Source organism: Geotrypetes seraphini, chromosome 4 (genome assembly GCF_902459505.1).
Source record: "Geotrypetes seraphini chromosome 4, aGeoSer1.1, whole genome shotgun sequence".
Classification (NCBI taxonomy): Eukaryota; Metazoa; Chordata; class Amphibia; order Gymnophiona; family Dermophiidae; genus Geotrypetes; species Geotrypetes seraphini.
The window spans coordinates 323,074,643-323,089,159 of NC_047087.1; the positions used below are offsets into that span (position 1 = coordinate 323,074,643).

General features: G+C 43.7%; 1 protein-coding gene across 1 annotated transcript in view; it reads left to right on the plus strand.

Annotated features, from left to right (window-relative positions):
* The window catches only part of DMBT1 (deleted in malignant brain tumors 1), a 572,499-nt gene that overhangs the window by 510,151 nt on the left and 47,831 nt on the right, over positions 1-14,517 (plus strand). The window contains exon 51 of the mRNA XM_033942984.1: positions 8,624-8,926. Coding sequence (XP_033798875.1) covers positions 8,624-8,926 — 303 coding nt within the window. The remainder of the gene's footprint in view (positions 1-8,623; positions 8,927-14,517) is intronic.

Sequence of the window (14,517 nt, forward strand, 5' to 3'; positions counted from 1 at the left end):
AAGGAGACCAGAATTGAATGCAATACTCCAGATGAGGTTGCACCATGGAGCGATACAGGGGTATTATAACATTCTTAGTCTTGTTAACTATTCCTTTTTAAATAATTGCTAGCATCCTGTTTGCTTTTTGGGCCGCTGCCACCGCACATTGGGCAGAAGATTTCATCGTATTGTCTATGATGACACCCAAACCTTTTCTCGGGCGCTAACCCCCAAGATAGACCCTAGCATCCGGTAACTGATTCAGGTTATTCTTCCCACTGCGCATCACTTTACATTTGTCCACATTAAATTTCATCTGCCATTTGGACCCCAGTCTTCCAATTTCATAAGGTCTGCCTGCAACTTTTCACAATCCACATGCGTTTTAACTTTGAACAGTTTAGTCTCATCTGCAAATTTAATCACCTCACTCATCGTTCCAATTTCCAGATCATTTATAAATAATTTAAATAGCACCGGTCCCAATACAGACCCCTATGGCACTTTTCTGTTTACTCTCCTCCTTTGAGAAAAATGACCATTTAACCCTACCCTCTGTTTTCTATCCAATAACCAATTCCTAATCCACAACTGAACTTTGCCACCTATCCCATGACTCTTTAATTTTCTCAGGAGCCTCGAGAGGAACTTTATCAAAAGCTTTCTGAAAATCTAGATACACTATATCAACCGGCTCAGCTTTATCCACATGTTTATTCACACCTTCAAAGAAGTCAAGGAAATTGGTAAGGTAAGATCTCCCTCGGCTGACTCTGTCTCATTAAATCATGTTTGTCTACGTGTTCCACAATTTTATTTTTTTATAATCGTTTCTACCATTTTGCCCAGCACTGAAGTGAGGCTTACCGGTCTGTAATTTCCTGACTCCATCTTTTTTATATCTGTTTGAAGGTACGGCTTCCAGAATTATACACAATATTCTAAGTAAGGTCTCACCAGAGTCTTATACAGAGGCATCAATACCTCCTTTTTCCTACTGGCCATACCTCTCCCTATGCACCCTAGCATCCTTCTAGCTTTCACCATCACCTGTTTGGCCACTTTGAGACTACTTTGTAGCAGTAACCAGCAGAAGGCAGTGCAGTTAGTTAACCAATGAACCCATCATTACAGTACATACCTACCATTCCTAGTGGTCCATAATGTACACATCCTCCAGTCTCAAAGCCCCCAACCATACCATGATCATCCTGTCACCTCAGCTCCACATCATCATGTTGCTGTGTGCACTGAAAATGAGCTCCCTTCAATTACGCACCTACCTCCTCCTGATTTCCTGGCATTAATTGTGTCCCAAAAATATATGTGAGGGAGATTACCAAAATAATTAGAGTAATGAGTGAAGAGATCACAGAAACTTGAATACAAAAAGATAAGATCTCTAAATAGACAATCTAAATAAAAACTGTACTTCAGATAACTTTGCAGACTTTTTGGAGATCATTTATATGACAGAGTACAAGCTGCCAAAATTAGACACACCGTCTTTGATTGAACATTTTTCAAGCACTTTTATGCTCCTGTGGGTTTCTTGAGAAAGGCTTACGAAACGTGGTCTGCGTTGGGACCCTTAGCACCCTAAGAACTAAGTTAATTTTTGCTTATATGACAGAACCATTATGAAATCACTTGATCTGAAATAAGTAAAAAAAAGTGCATACACAATGACCGGATGGTGGGTCCAGCTATAGGGACTCAGGTCCTTGGCTAGATTACACACTTCTGAGTGTATGTTACTCTTCCACAACGAGTTTGTAAATCTGTTGTTATCTGAAGTAAAGTTTTTCTTTAGATTGTCTATTTAGTGATCTTATCTTTTTGTATTAATTGTGTCCAGTGAGGACCAGGAGAGAGACAAAAGAATCTAAGTCCATTCTGGTGTCCAAAGGTAAATGACATTGACCTAACATGGACTGTGTGTAGCGCAATCTGAGGACATGAGTCCTCTTTTCTCTTCCATTAACTGTGACCATATCTGCACACAGACACAGCTCTGATGGACTGCCCTCATCTCATGATTGGGCAGCCTGTCTGGCGGGGTCTGACCCAAAAATGAAATCTTCAGTCTCATCAGCTATGCTTCACCCACATCCCTCATCCCTGGTAGAGGAAAACAGACCAGCCGAGTACTGGGCAGTTAGCACTCCCACACACTACACACGCATACAGATATAGATATATACACACCCACAGGCACCCCCTTCCCAGTGCTGCTTCTGAAGGGCTGCCTTTTAGTAAATGAGATGTGTGTTGCCATGTCTCTGTTGGAACGTCTGCTGTGAAACGTACTACCAAAGGAAAACCCACAGCAGTTCTTCTCAACCCTCTGCTGGAGGCAAGCTTAGCCAGTTTGTTTTCAGGATCAGCACCATGAATGTGCATGAGACAGATTTGTATGTGATGGATCCCTGCAGTATGCAAATGTATCTCATGCATATTCATGGTGATAATCCTGAAAACCTCCAGCAAAGGCCTGAGAAGTACTGGACTACAAGCAGTCCTTTCAATGCATAAATCGTGAAAAACACTGGGTCACATTTAGACACAGAACATCAGATAGCTTTCCCACTGATCATGAAACAGAATGGTTTAAAACTGGCAAAGATGTTATGAGACCGCAAAATCTCCCTTTACCTGTTCAATATATAAGCAGAACAAATCATCAGAGGAGCAGAACTCTACGAAGAAACCCAAAGTATGAAAATTGGTAGAAGACGCATCAACAGCCATTACTATACTGATAGCACCATTACTACTTGAAAGCCAGGACAATCTGAAACATCCGATTATGAAGATGAAGAAACAATCTCAAAATCGGCCTATGCCTTAATATGAAGATCATTAAATAATGATACTGACAGCAGGTAAAATCAATAATTTAATTCTGAATGAAAAGCAATAGAAATACTAAATAACTTCAAACTACTTAGACCAGGGGTGTCCAATGTCAGTCCTCGAGGGCCGCAGTCCAGTCGGATTTTCAGGATTTCCCCAATGAATATACATGAGGTCTATTTGCATGCACTGCTTTCATTGTATGCTAATAGATCTCATGCATATTCATTGGGGAAATCCTGAAAACCCGACTGGATTGCGGCCCTCGAGGACCAACATTGGACACCCCTGACTTAGACCAATAGTGAAACAAAACATGCCATCAAAAAATCCAGTGGCAAAACAGTTATGAAGAACCTAACAAAGAAGTTCAAGTGCAGAGACGTATCTCTCCAAGTAAAGATTCAACTTGTCCGAGCTATGGTATTTTCAATAACGTTATATGGATGCCTTTGAATTATGATGCTAATGAAAACCGCTGTTTAGTATTGTAGATCAAAGATAAGTTTTCCTTCAAAGCTCAAATGACAAAACATTGATTTTCGTACTAAGAAAGACGATGTCATTCTGTAATGATGCTTGGCAAGGTTGGAGGTTAACACAAAAGAAGACGACCAGAAATGTGATGGATCGATTCAATAAAAGCAGCTATGGATGCCCCTCTATTAACACAACTCCATAGGATCAGCAACAATGGCATGTAACGTATGTACTGCCCATAAATAGTCACATGTCTGTGGCCAAAATGAGGTTAGAATTGTCATAAGAACATAAGAATTGCCGCTGCTGGGACAGACCAGTGGTCCTTCGTGCCCAGCAGTCCGTTCATGCAGCAGCCCTTAGGTCAAAGACCAGTGCCCTAACTGAGACTAGCCTTACCTACATAAGTTCTGCTTCAGCAGGAACTTGTCTTGTCTTGAATCCCTGGAGGGTGTTTTCCCCTATAACAGCCTCTGGAAGAGCGTTCCAGTTTTCTACCACTCTCTGGGTGAAGAAGAACTTCCTTATGTTTGTATGGAATCTATCCCCTTTTAACTTCAGAGAGTGCCCTCTCGTTCTCCCCACCTTGGAGAGGGTGAACAACCTGTCTTTATCTACTAAGTCTATTCCCTTCATTATCTTGAATATTTCGATCATGTCCCTTCTCGGTCTCCTCTTTTCAAGGGAGAAGAAGCCCAGTTTCTCTAAACTCTCACTGTACGGCAACTCCTCCAGCCCCTTAACCATTTTAGTCGCTCTTCTCTGGACCCTTTCGAGTAGTACTGTGTCCTTCTTTAAGTACAGCGACCAGTGCTGGATGCAGTATTCCAGGTGAGAGCATACCATGGCCTGGTACAGCGGCATGATAATCTTCTCTGATCTGTTCATGATCCCCTTCTTAATCATTCCTAGCATTCTGTTCGCCTTCTTCGCCACCACCGCTCATTGCGCGGACGGCTTCATTGACTTGTCGACCAGTACTCCCAAGTCTCTTTCCTGGGAGGTCTCTCCAAGTATTACACCGGACATCCTGTATTCGTGTATAAGATTTTTGTTACCGACATGCATCACCTTACACTTATCCATCATTTGCCATGCTGTGGCCCATTTCTCCAGGTTGTTTATAAATATATTGAAGAGCACAGGTCCAAGCACCGAACACTGCGGCATTCCACTTGTGACGCTTTTCCAGTCTGAGTATTGTCCATTTACCCCCCACTCTGTTTCCTACCTGCCAGCCAGTTTTAATCCATGTGAGTATTTTACTCTCGATTCCATGGCTCACAATTTTTCGAAGTAGTCATTCATGTGGAACCTTGTCGAATGCCTTCTGAAAATCCAGACATACAATGTCAACCGAGTCACCCTTGTCTATCTGCCTGTTTACTCCCTCAAAGAAGTGCAGCAAGTTCGTCAAGCAAGATCTTCCTTTGCTGAAGCCGTGCTGGCTGGTCCTCATCAGATTGCGTCCATCAAGGTGATCAAAGATGCGGTCCTTTATCAGCATCTCTACCATCTTTCCCGGTACCGAGGTCAGACTCACCAGTCTGTAGTTTCCCAGATCTCCCCTTGAACCTTTCTTGAAGATCGGCGTAACATTCACCACTTTCCATTCTTCCGGAATCCTTCCTGATTTGATCGACAGATTGGCTATTAGTTGAAGCAGTTCAGCTGCAGCCCCTTTCAGTTCCTTGATTACCCTCGGATGGATGCCATGGATGTCAACCGTCTTGCTTTTCTAAATATTTTTCTATAGATTTCTGCATTGATATTCAGAATCTAGAAGGATGGCTAACATTTTTCCGATTTTAAAACCTCTACCAATCCTCACAGTGACCCTACTATGCCTGCTTCCAATTAGAGAATGTCACGGTGACAAAATTCATCACCGTCCCCGTGGATAACCGTGGGAAACCATCTTCATGTCATTCTTTAAGGAGAGAGGGAAGAATCAGAGTATGAATGGCCACAACCATTGACCCGCAAGCTTTGCTTTGAAGAATGCTGGTGTAGAAGGACTGAGGTTGAAACAGACACTAGAAAATGACATGGGATTATTTCCCACGGTTATCCGCGGGGACGGGAACGGTGATGAATTTTGTCACCGTGTCATTCTCTACTTCCAATGTCACTAGCAGAACATATTGTGAGTGTAATAGGAAAGGCACAAGAGCAAAACCAGTGGACTACTGCTCTAGTTAGATGAAGGAAGCGGTTCTCTGCTGTTCTAGTGAAGATTTTGCAAAACATGCAAGAGAGGAGAATGCGGAAGGCATTGGGATGGCCTTGGAAAGAAGGTGCTGAGAAGAGAAAGAATTTGGAGAGAGATGACAGAAGGAAAAATATTGTTATCTACTGCAAAAGCTTTACATGATGAGGGTTGGAGGAAGGCCAGTGACTGATCTACCATATGAGTAGAAAGCAGCAGAGTAACAGTATACAGTACTGTAATTCTGTTTCTCCTGTAGAACAGTGCCATATAAATAGACTTTCTCGTGGAATCAACTGCTCTTAATGTACCCAAATGGAAGAAAGTTTTCCAAATTCCCTTGAAAATGGCTCAGTGCAGTCTGTTCTGTGTCTATTTCCTTTCAGAGGCACTGGAGAAAGCCAAACCTCTCTTCTGAATTGGGACATTGGGGCTCTGCACGCCTAGGCATAAACACCGAGACCCTGGAAGGAATTTGGTGAACCATGCTCTTGTTTAGTTTGTGAAAGAAATCCTTTGAAAAGTGCATTTCTGAATCTTTTGGTTGCTGGGATCGTGTGATCAGCTGCCCATTTCCCACTATAGCGTGATAAATGAGGTTTCCAGGTTGGCATATGTTTAAGTTCTCAACACCTGAATCTACAAGAGCTAAAGATATTTCTTTATTAACTGCCTTTATGAAGGGATTCGGCCAAGGGGCTGGTCAGCAGGTACAGTTTAACATAAAACTTACAATTTTGTTATTGTATTTCCAGATATCAAAATATTGTCAGCAGAAAAGAAATGAACTTGTACAAAATTAGATGCTCAGAGATGCCCTGTTCAATTCTGTAATCAGACATGGAAGCTGCTTGACTCACAGTCATGCAGAAAATGACTGTGGCAGCACCTGTAGCGCCCCCCACAGGGAAGGGAATGAAAGCCAGACTCCGGTAGCCAGAGAGTCCCATTTTTTCTGGCTCTGATCAGACAAAAGAAGAAAAGAAATTTCACTGCAATGATTGGACAAGGAAAGAGGATATTAATAGGGTAAAACCCCAGAATGAAAGGAAAAATTCAGGGAGATATTAGGAAAGTTTCATAGTGCAGTAACTGAGCTGGAACCACAAAGGAATAAAATAAACCCAGAAAGATAATAGACAGAAATAAACCCAAACAAAAGAGATAAGGTGATACCTTTTTGATTGGAATAATTATATATTACCTTTAAAAGTGGTCTAACATGGCTACCACACTATTTTACTCAAAAAAACAGAAAGAAACCCATGATGATAAATAAAGTTTGAAAGCCCAGATCATAGGGAAGAGGTTGCAAGTTGCAGCCCAGGGTCATTCCTGGTAACCTTTAGCAAACCACGTAGCCCTCCACTGCCCTAGGTGCCATAGTTCGATTGGCATTATATCAAAAACAACTTGTGTTTAAACACTGGCTGCTTCTATCTCTTATAAAAAGGCATCAACACAAAAAGCAAACAGCAGAACTCATCTGGTTGGCGGCATGGTCATCCACTCAGGGATGTTACCAAAGTCCTGCCGCCATGCGTGACACCTGTCATCGTCTTTTCTTCATGGAGCAGGATTTCTGATTCTGTCATGTGTGGGGCAGGAAAGATGTGCTGAGACTCTGGGGATAAAGTGACATTTCAGACATGGAACAGAATGACTGGAGAGGAGATTTCTAGGTGTTCAGCATTACTATTTCTCTTAGCTGAAAGGTTCTCGGCCCAATCAACCAACTTCCTAAATTTTAAGCGTCATTTTGCCACTGTAGTTGAAAAGAGTGTGATCTTATTTCATTAAGTGAAATTCTCTGTTTTGACCTTGTTTCAGATCATTGATTGAACCGTACCCCCCTCATTCTTTTCTTGGTTGGGCTGAGAACTTTTTGGCTCCCCCTTGTATGAGTCCCGTAGGGATGCTACAAGCGTAGATACATCTTTTGATAGATTTGTTCATCTGTATTTCTGTGAGAAATTCAAGAGAGAAGATAAGGTGTCATCTCTTTGTGGTTTCATAAGATAAATTTTCTTTTCCGATAGACTTCTCAACACTGAACACAGCAGGTAACACTTGACTTTTTCCACTTCCGAGCATCAACTGTTGCTTATGTGAGACTGAAGTGGGAAAGTGACCTAGTGGTTCGAGTAGCAGGCGAAGAACCGGGAAGCCAGGGTTAAAATCCTCCATCTCCCACTGATACTGGGACTCCTGAGGTTCTCTTGCAATTTTTCACAATCCTCTTATGATTGAACAGATATATGTGGCATTTCGTCTAAACTCATCACATACATCCACATACTCTCTTTTTTTGGTTTGGATCTTATGCAATAGTAGCTCAAGGTGAGTTACATTCAGGTACACTTAAGTATCTCTCTGTCCCTGGAAGTTTACTAACACACCCATTATATTCTATGGGCGCATTAGCATTTAGGGCGCCCTAAATCAGTTAGTGAGCCTTAGTAAAACGACCCCTAAGTTTATACAGAAGTATTAGAGGGTTAAGTGATTGTCCAAGGTCACAAGGTACCACAGTCAGGTTTGATCTGCAATTTCCTGGTTCTTAGCCCGTTGCTCCTCCACTAGATACCAAAAGAGAAAGGTTGGTCAGTTCTTGCGTTATCATCAGCCACAGGGACTCATGGCATCTCAGATTCCAGAGATCAAGTACCAGAACCACCGTGTTTCAAAGAGTTAAAAAAAAAAAATAACATCTGTGGTGATCACTCTGAAACTATTCCAGCCTTTGTATTTACCGCTAATGCAAACATGTTTCCAGAAAAGGACTGAAAAATCACTATTTGAATTGCTCTTTAGTGCACAAACTCAGTGATCTCTGTCATTCCAGGATTAACCCTCAGCCCAGTTACACGTTGGTCAGGTTCTCAGGACCACAATGAACAGGCATGAGAGATATTTGCATAGAGTGTGCAAATGAATCTCATACCTGAGAACCTGACTGGCTAGAGGTTTTAGATGGAGGGCATCTCTTCAGAAGGTTCTGCGTAGCCAACAGCGCCTTCAGTCATGCTTTCAGCAATGCTGCCAAACAGACCCTGGACCATCTGCTAACATTCATTCTTTTGCCTGTGTCCTTAGGGAGCCCAATGGAAGTCCGACTAGCCAATGGGAGGAACAGGTGCTCAGGGCGTGTTGAAGTTTACAGCGCTGGAGCCTGGGGAACGGTTTGTGATGACGGCTGGGATATGACTGATGCGGCTGTTGTGTGCAGACAGCTGGGCTGTGGATTGCCCCTTAATGCCCCAGGAAGCGCCTACTACGGAGCGGGCCTAGGACGAATTCTTCTGAGCGGTGTCTACTGCACAGGCAATGAGGCGTTCCTGACAGCCTGTCTTTACCTAAGCTGGGACAAGAGCAGCTGTGATCATTCACAGGACGCCAGTGTTATCTGTTCCCAGAGCTTTTGAGCAGGGAAATGACTGTCCACATAGAGTTCCTTTACGGTGACAAGGTGCAATCAAGATTGTCACAGAACGAATAAATTGTGGAATTGCCATGCTGTGAATCTCTCATTACTGACAGTGATGTCCAAATACTGAATATACTTTAAAGCAGTCCATCAATTGGGCTACACAGTTTACGCAGTGCTGTACATTTAACATTAAACAGACGGTCCCTGCTCAGAAGAGCTTACACTCTAATTTGGACAGATAGACAGGATATCTCGGGATTGGGTAGTTTCTAGCAAAGGTATCTGACAGTGAGTGGGAGTTAAGAGTGGAGCCTGGTTCTAGTTCTAGTTCTACATACACAGGGCTAATTTTCAGCTGATGCTGGTGAACATTTTTTTAAGCCACTGCTGGCATTATTCCCAGATATTTAATGCCAGGTCATGTCCAGGCAACTGCAGCGGCCAGTTCTAGGCAACACCAGATAAAGACAGGACTGATTTGGCTTCTTAATGCAGAAACGTGAAGACAGATAAAGGTCAAATGGTCCACCCAGTCTGCCCATCAGCAGCATCCACCATCTCCTCCTCTTAAACACGTCTACAAACCCACCTAAGTCGGCACTTGGATGACCTAACAGACAGGTTGTCTGAGTGCCGATAATCAAACCAACTTTCTGGATGTGTCGAGGGACTTTTTATGCCTCTGAATGCCGCTGTGCACCCAAAGCTGATAGGGCAGCATGGGGGCGGGATGGGGGGCTAACCTAGACTTAGTCGTCCTGCAGGGATAATCCTGGATGAAACTTAAACGTTGTGAGTTAGACGATGTAAAAACAGGTATAAGTGCCAAAAAGGAATCCAAGTGACCAGATAACCACTGCAGAGACAAAGTAAAGACCCCCCACACACTCCCCCAGTGTTTACCGACCCCTGCACACACCCAAAATGATCAGAATAAAAAAGTACATATATGTCTCCAGAACATCAGCACCTGGTATAGGAAAGCCTAGTAGAGTTGAATACAGGTGTCTGAAATAGCCTGGGGGTGGGCTAGTGAACCATAGAGAGGAAGACCCTGACCCATAAGCCACTCTAACCACTACATTTATGATGGAACATGTACGCCCACCAAAACCCTACTCTACTGCCTTATAGGTGCCACCTGCAGCCATAAGAGCTATTGGGGTGGGTACAGTGGAGTTGGGGGGACTCATCACAACTTACAAGAGAGTTCTGGTGAGATGTTTATGTGGCACCCTTTTTGTGAAGTTCACAGCAGTGCCCTGTAAGGTGCCCCACTGCTCTGTTGCCATGTCTGGGTGGCCAGTCCATCACAATACTGGTCCCGCCCAGTCCAAATGGTCTTGTTCTGGGCGTTTGGGACATTTTGGTCGAAAATATGGTATAAAGATAGACGTACTGGTGGTCTGGATGACATATTTTTCGAGAATGGACATTTTCCCGCTGCTGACTTTGGGTGTCTAGCACCATATGTCCGAATGTTTGGATTATGTCCCTCCACCTGTGTAGATTGATTCTAGTCTTTGGCATCTGGCTTGTTTCTCCACTGTAGCATCCTTCGTTACACTTTTTGCATTGAGTGATATATACCACATTAGAAGTGAAATGTGTTGGCACAGTTTCCAGGTTGGTATAGTGCCATGATTTGTGCTGTTCTCGTCTTTGTCAGCTTCTGTTGGGAGTTTGCTTTTCACTAGTTTTTCTTTCAGGATTTTCTAGGCTGCACCATAGAGTGATACAGAGGCGGGTTTTAGCGCTGGCAGCAGCGGTAACTGCTATCATGCTCATAGGAATTTATCATCCCTTACCTATAATAATTCCTAGCATCTTATTTGCTTTTTTTGACTGCTGCTGCATGTATAGCAAAAGATTCAGCATATCAAAAACTTTGAGTTTAAAAATGCCTCAGTGAATCGCTGGACTGGCAAGTAAGGAGAGCTGCTGGGATGGGAGAAAGTTACTGTTGGAGGCTGGGAAGCTGCTGGCCAAGGGGGAAAAAAAGGGACAGCTGCTACTGGACTTGGAGGGAAGGAGAAGGAGAGATGCTGCTGGGAGGGGAGGAGGGAAAGGAGTCTGGGAAGCTGCTGGACAAGGCAAAAAAAAGGGACAGCTGCTACTGGACCTGGAGGGAAGGAGAAGGAGAGATTCTGCTGGGAGCGGGAGGAGGGAAAGGAGACTGGGAAGCTGTTGGACAAGGGATAAAAGGGACATCTGCTATTGGACCTGGAGGGAGGAAGAAGGAGAGATGCTGCTGGGAGGGGAGGAGGGAAAGGGAAGGGAAGAGAGTTACTGCTGGACAGGAGGAGGAGGGAAGGGAGAAGGAAAAAAGGAAGGAAACAGCTGGCAGGGAGATTAGGGGAGGCATGAGAAAGTAGAGAGATTGATGATGGGAAGGGGTCAGCAGATAAATAAGCAGAGAGGAACAATGATGCTAGATCTGCTATAGGAGAGATAAAAATGAAGAGAGAAGTGAAGCTGGAATGAATCATGTAAAAAGGAGAGAGGAGCACAGGCTGGATGGAAAGGGGAGAGGGGCATAGAAAGAAGGCAGATACCATTTAGAAGGGGGAAAGGGCAGACAGTGGATGGAAGGGGTAGGTGCTGGATTGAAGAGACAGAGAGGGCAGATGCTGGAAGGAAGAGAGTGAAAAGAAGATGAAAGCAGAAACCAGAGATGACAAAAGGTAGAAAAAAATAATTTTATTTCTATTTTGTGATTAGAATATATCAGATTTGAAATATATATCCTGCTAGATCTGGTGTTAGACATAACTGGGGACTGCAAAGCCCAAGCAGTGCTTCTTTAGCTTCCAGCTGGCTTAGGGTGCTCTCTGACCAGGGGGCAGTTGCCATAGTTGCACTCCCCTAACACTATTCCTGTCATGGGTGACTGCGGTATTCTGTTAGCATGATATTTCTGTGTAGCATGGCTTATTCAGTTTTCTTGATAGTAGATATGTGAAGGGGAGGAGAGACAGGGGTTTTGTTGGTCCTTGCTCTGTATATTTGTATTTATAAAATGACAATTGCACAGAATATTGTTTCTTTTTATACTTTAATAAAATATATTCAATATAAAATCATAACTGAGGCTTGTGCGGATGTGATCTGATGATTTGCGGGGACCAAGCTCGTGGAAACAGGGTGGAAATGGTGTTTTTAAATTTCAGTCCTAGTAGTTTGCCGGTCCACAAAATAATTCTTTTATTTCCGCCGGTCCATAGGTGTAAAAAGGTTGAAGAACACTGCTCTAGACAATTAGAATTTCGGGATTTATTTCTAATTTCCTTCCTAATAGTGAGAATTTTTTACTGAAAATAGTTTGCTAAATTATGAGCTGAGTGAGTCGAAGCGTTAGAGGAAGTTTGTTTCTGTTTAAATTGTGTTAGCTTTTTAAGAATGGAGAATAAGGCAGCGGAATTTTTTGCTTTGAAAATACGCTTATAATATTTTCTTTTCTTCCATGTTTATAGATTGTAGTGTTTTGAATGTTTCTTGTATTTATTTAGTTTAGGGAGTGTAGGATTGACTCACCATTTTCGTTCAAGAGAGCGTAGCTGGCGTTTAAGGAGGAATAACAAAGAGTTGGACCATAAGGAAGTCAAAATAACTCATACGAAGAGGGAAGAGAAATGAATTTTATGATAAAATAGAAACAATCAAATATTAAGCAAGGTTGAACACAATGAAATAAAATATTTTAATTTTCAGCAGGTCGCCACCCACTGCCCCCAGTGAAAGCCAGACATAAAGAGGGCAAAAGAAGAAGCCGCCTGGATGCCCACTACGGAGTGCCAAAAAAAAGGACATGTTTGGGGAAACCCAGACATATGGTAACCCTATCAAGGTTTAAAAATTGATGATCTCCCCCACTCACCATCATCTAAACCTTTCCTGCCCCTGTTTCTCCTCTGTGCGTGCCTCTACTCGCCCCTCCCTTCCAATACCTGCATTCTACTGTAATTCAGTGGAAGACTCTGGAAACTGTCGGTGGAAAAAGTGAAATGACAAGCGCAGTGGCGTACCTAGCATATCTGACACCCAGGGCCCATCATTTTTTGACACCTCCCATCTGTATGAAAAACATGATTTTTAGTAACAATCCATACGTCACACATGAGTGTACCTAGGAAAAGGCAGCATCTTACATACTGCAGTGAACAGTACATCAATACACCCACTGTAAAACTAAACAAGCCAGACTAGTGCAGATCAATCCTACAGTCAATCCTAACTGAAAACCATGTCTTTCAAACACACAGAAAACACCTTTACCTAGTATGGAATCACAAACTAACCCCTCCCCCTTTTACAAAACTGTAGTGTGGTTTTTAGCCATGGTGGTAACAGCTCAGATGCCAATGCTAAAAAACGCTCTACAGTTTTGTAAATGGGGAGATAGAATAAAAATACGCAGACAAAGGTTAAACTGAAGCATCAAGAAGCTGGACTCTGCATACAATGCAATACCACAGAAACAGCGATGCATCTCCCCTAAAGCAAAAATAAATAGAATTTTTTTCTACCTTGTCTTCTCTGGTTTCTGCTTCCCTCATCTTCTTGTCACTCTCTTCCTTTCATCCACTGTCTACCCTCTCTCTGCCCCTTCTATATGGCATCTTCTCTCTTTCTATTCCCCTTCCAGAAACTTTATGCCTTTCCCTTCACCTCCATTGGTCTGGCATCCATCTTCTTCCCTTCCCTCCTCCAATGGTCCGGCATCTCTCTCCTCTCCTTCCCTCTCCCACACCCACATGGTCTGGCATTTCACTCTCTCCTCTCTCTTCCCCCCACTTTCATCAGCATCTGCCCCCTTTCTCTCCCTCCAACTCAATTCCATGCAGTATCCTTCCCCCTTATGTCTCTTTCCCCTTTCCCTGCAATTCCATCAGCATCTGCCCCCTTTCTCTCCCTCCACCTCGCTTCCATACCACCCTGACCTTTTCTCACCCTCCACACCTTTCCATACCACCCTGACCCCCTTATTCTCCTTCCACCACCCTGCTATGCTCTTTTCTCTCCATCCAAATCAGCAAGGTCCTGCGATGACTATTTCTGCTGCCTCTACTGCGGAAGAGGTAAGTGACGTCGGAGAGGGGTGGGATGGCAGATGTAGGGAGTTGCGGCAAGGTCCCGCGATGACTGCGGCTGCTGGTCCACCCTCCCCCCCCCCGACGTCACTTACCTCTTCTGGAGCAGAGGCAGCAGAAGTAGTCATCGCGGGACCTTCCTGCACTTCAGCACGGCTGCCGACTCTGCTCTGGAATAAGTACGGCAGCCGCGCTGAGGTGCCGTTTTGAGCAGCGCAGGAGGTTCCGGACCTGGCCAGCTGTACACCCCCTTGAAGTATGCACCCAGGGCGGACCTCCCCCCTTCCCCCCTTGGTACGCCACTGGACAAGCAGATCAGTTCTCATAGGGGCCAGTAAACTTACGTCTTCCATATGTGTAGATAGTTAAAGGCCAATAAAGATAGCGCTGGGCTTGAACTCTATCTAACTGCCCTGGCACTATGAAACTAGATTTAGACACTGGGAAAGCACCTATTTCAGCCCAGAATA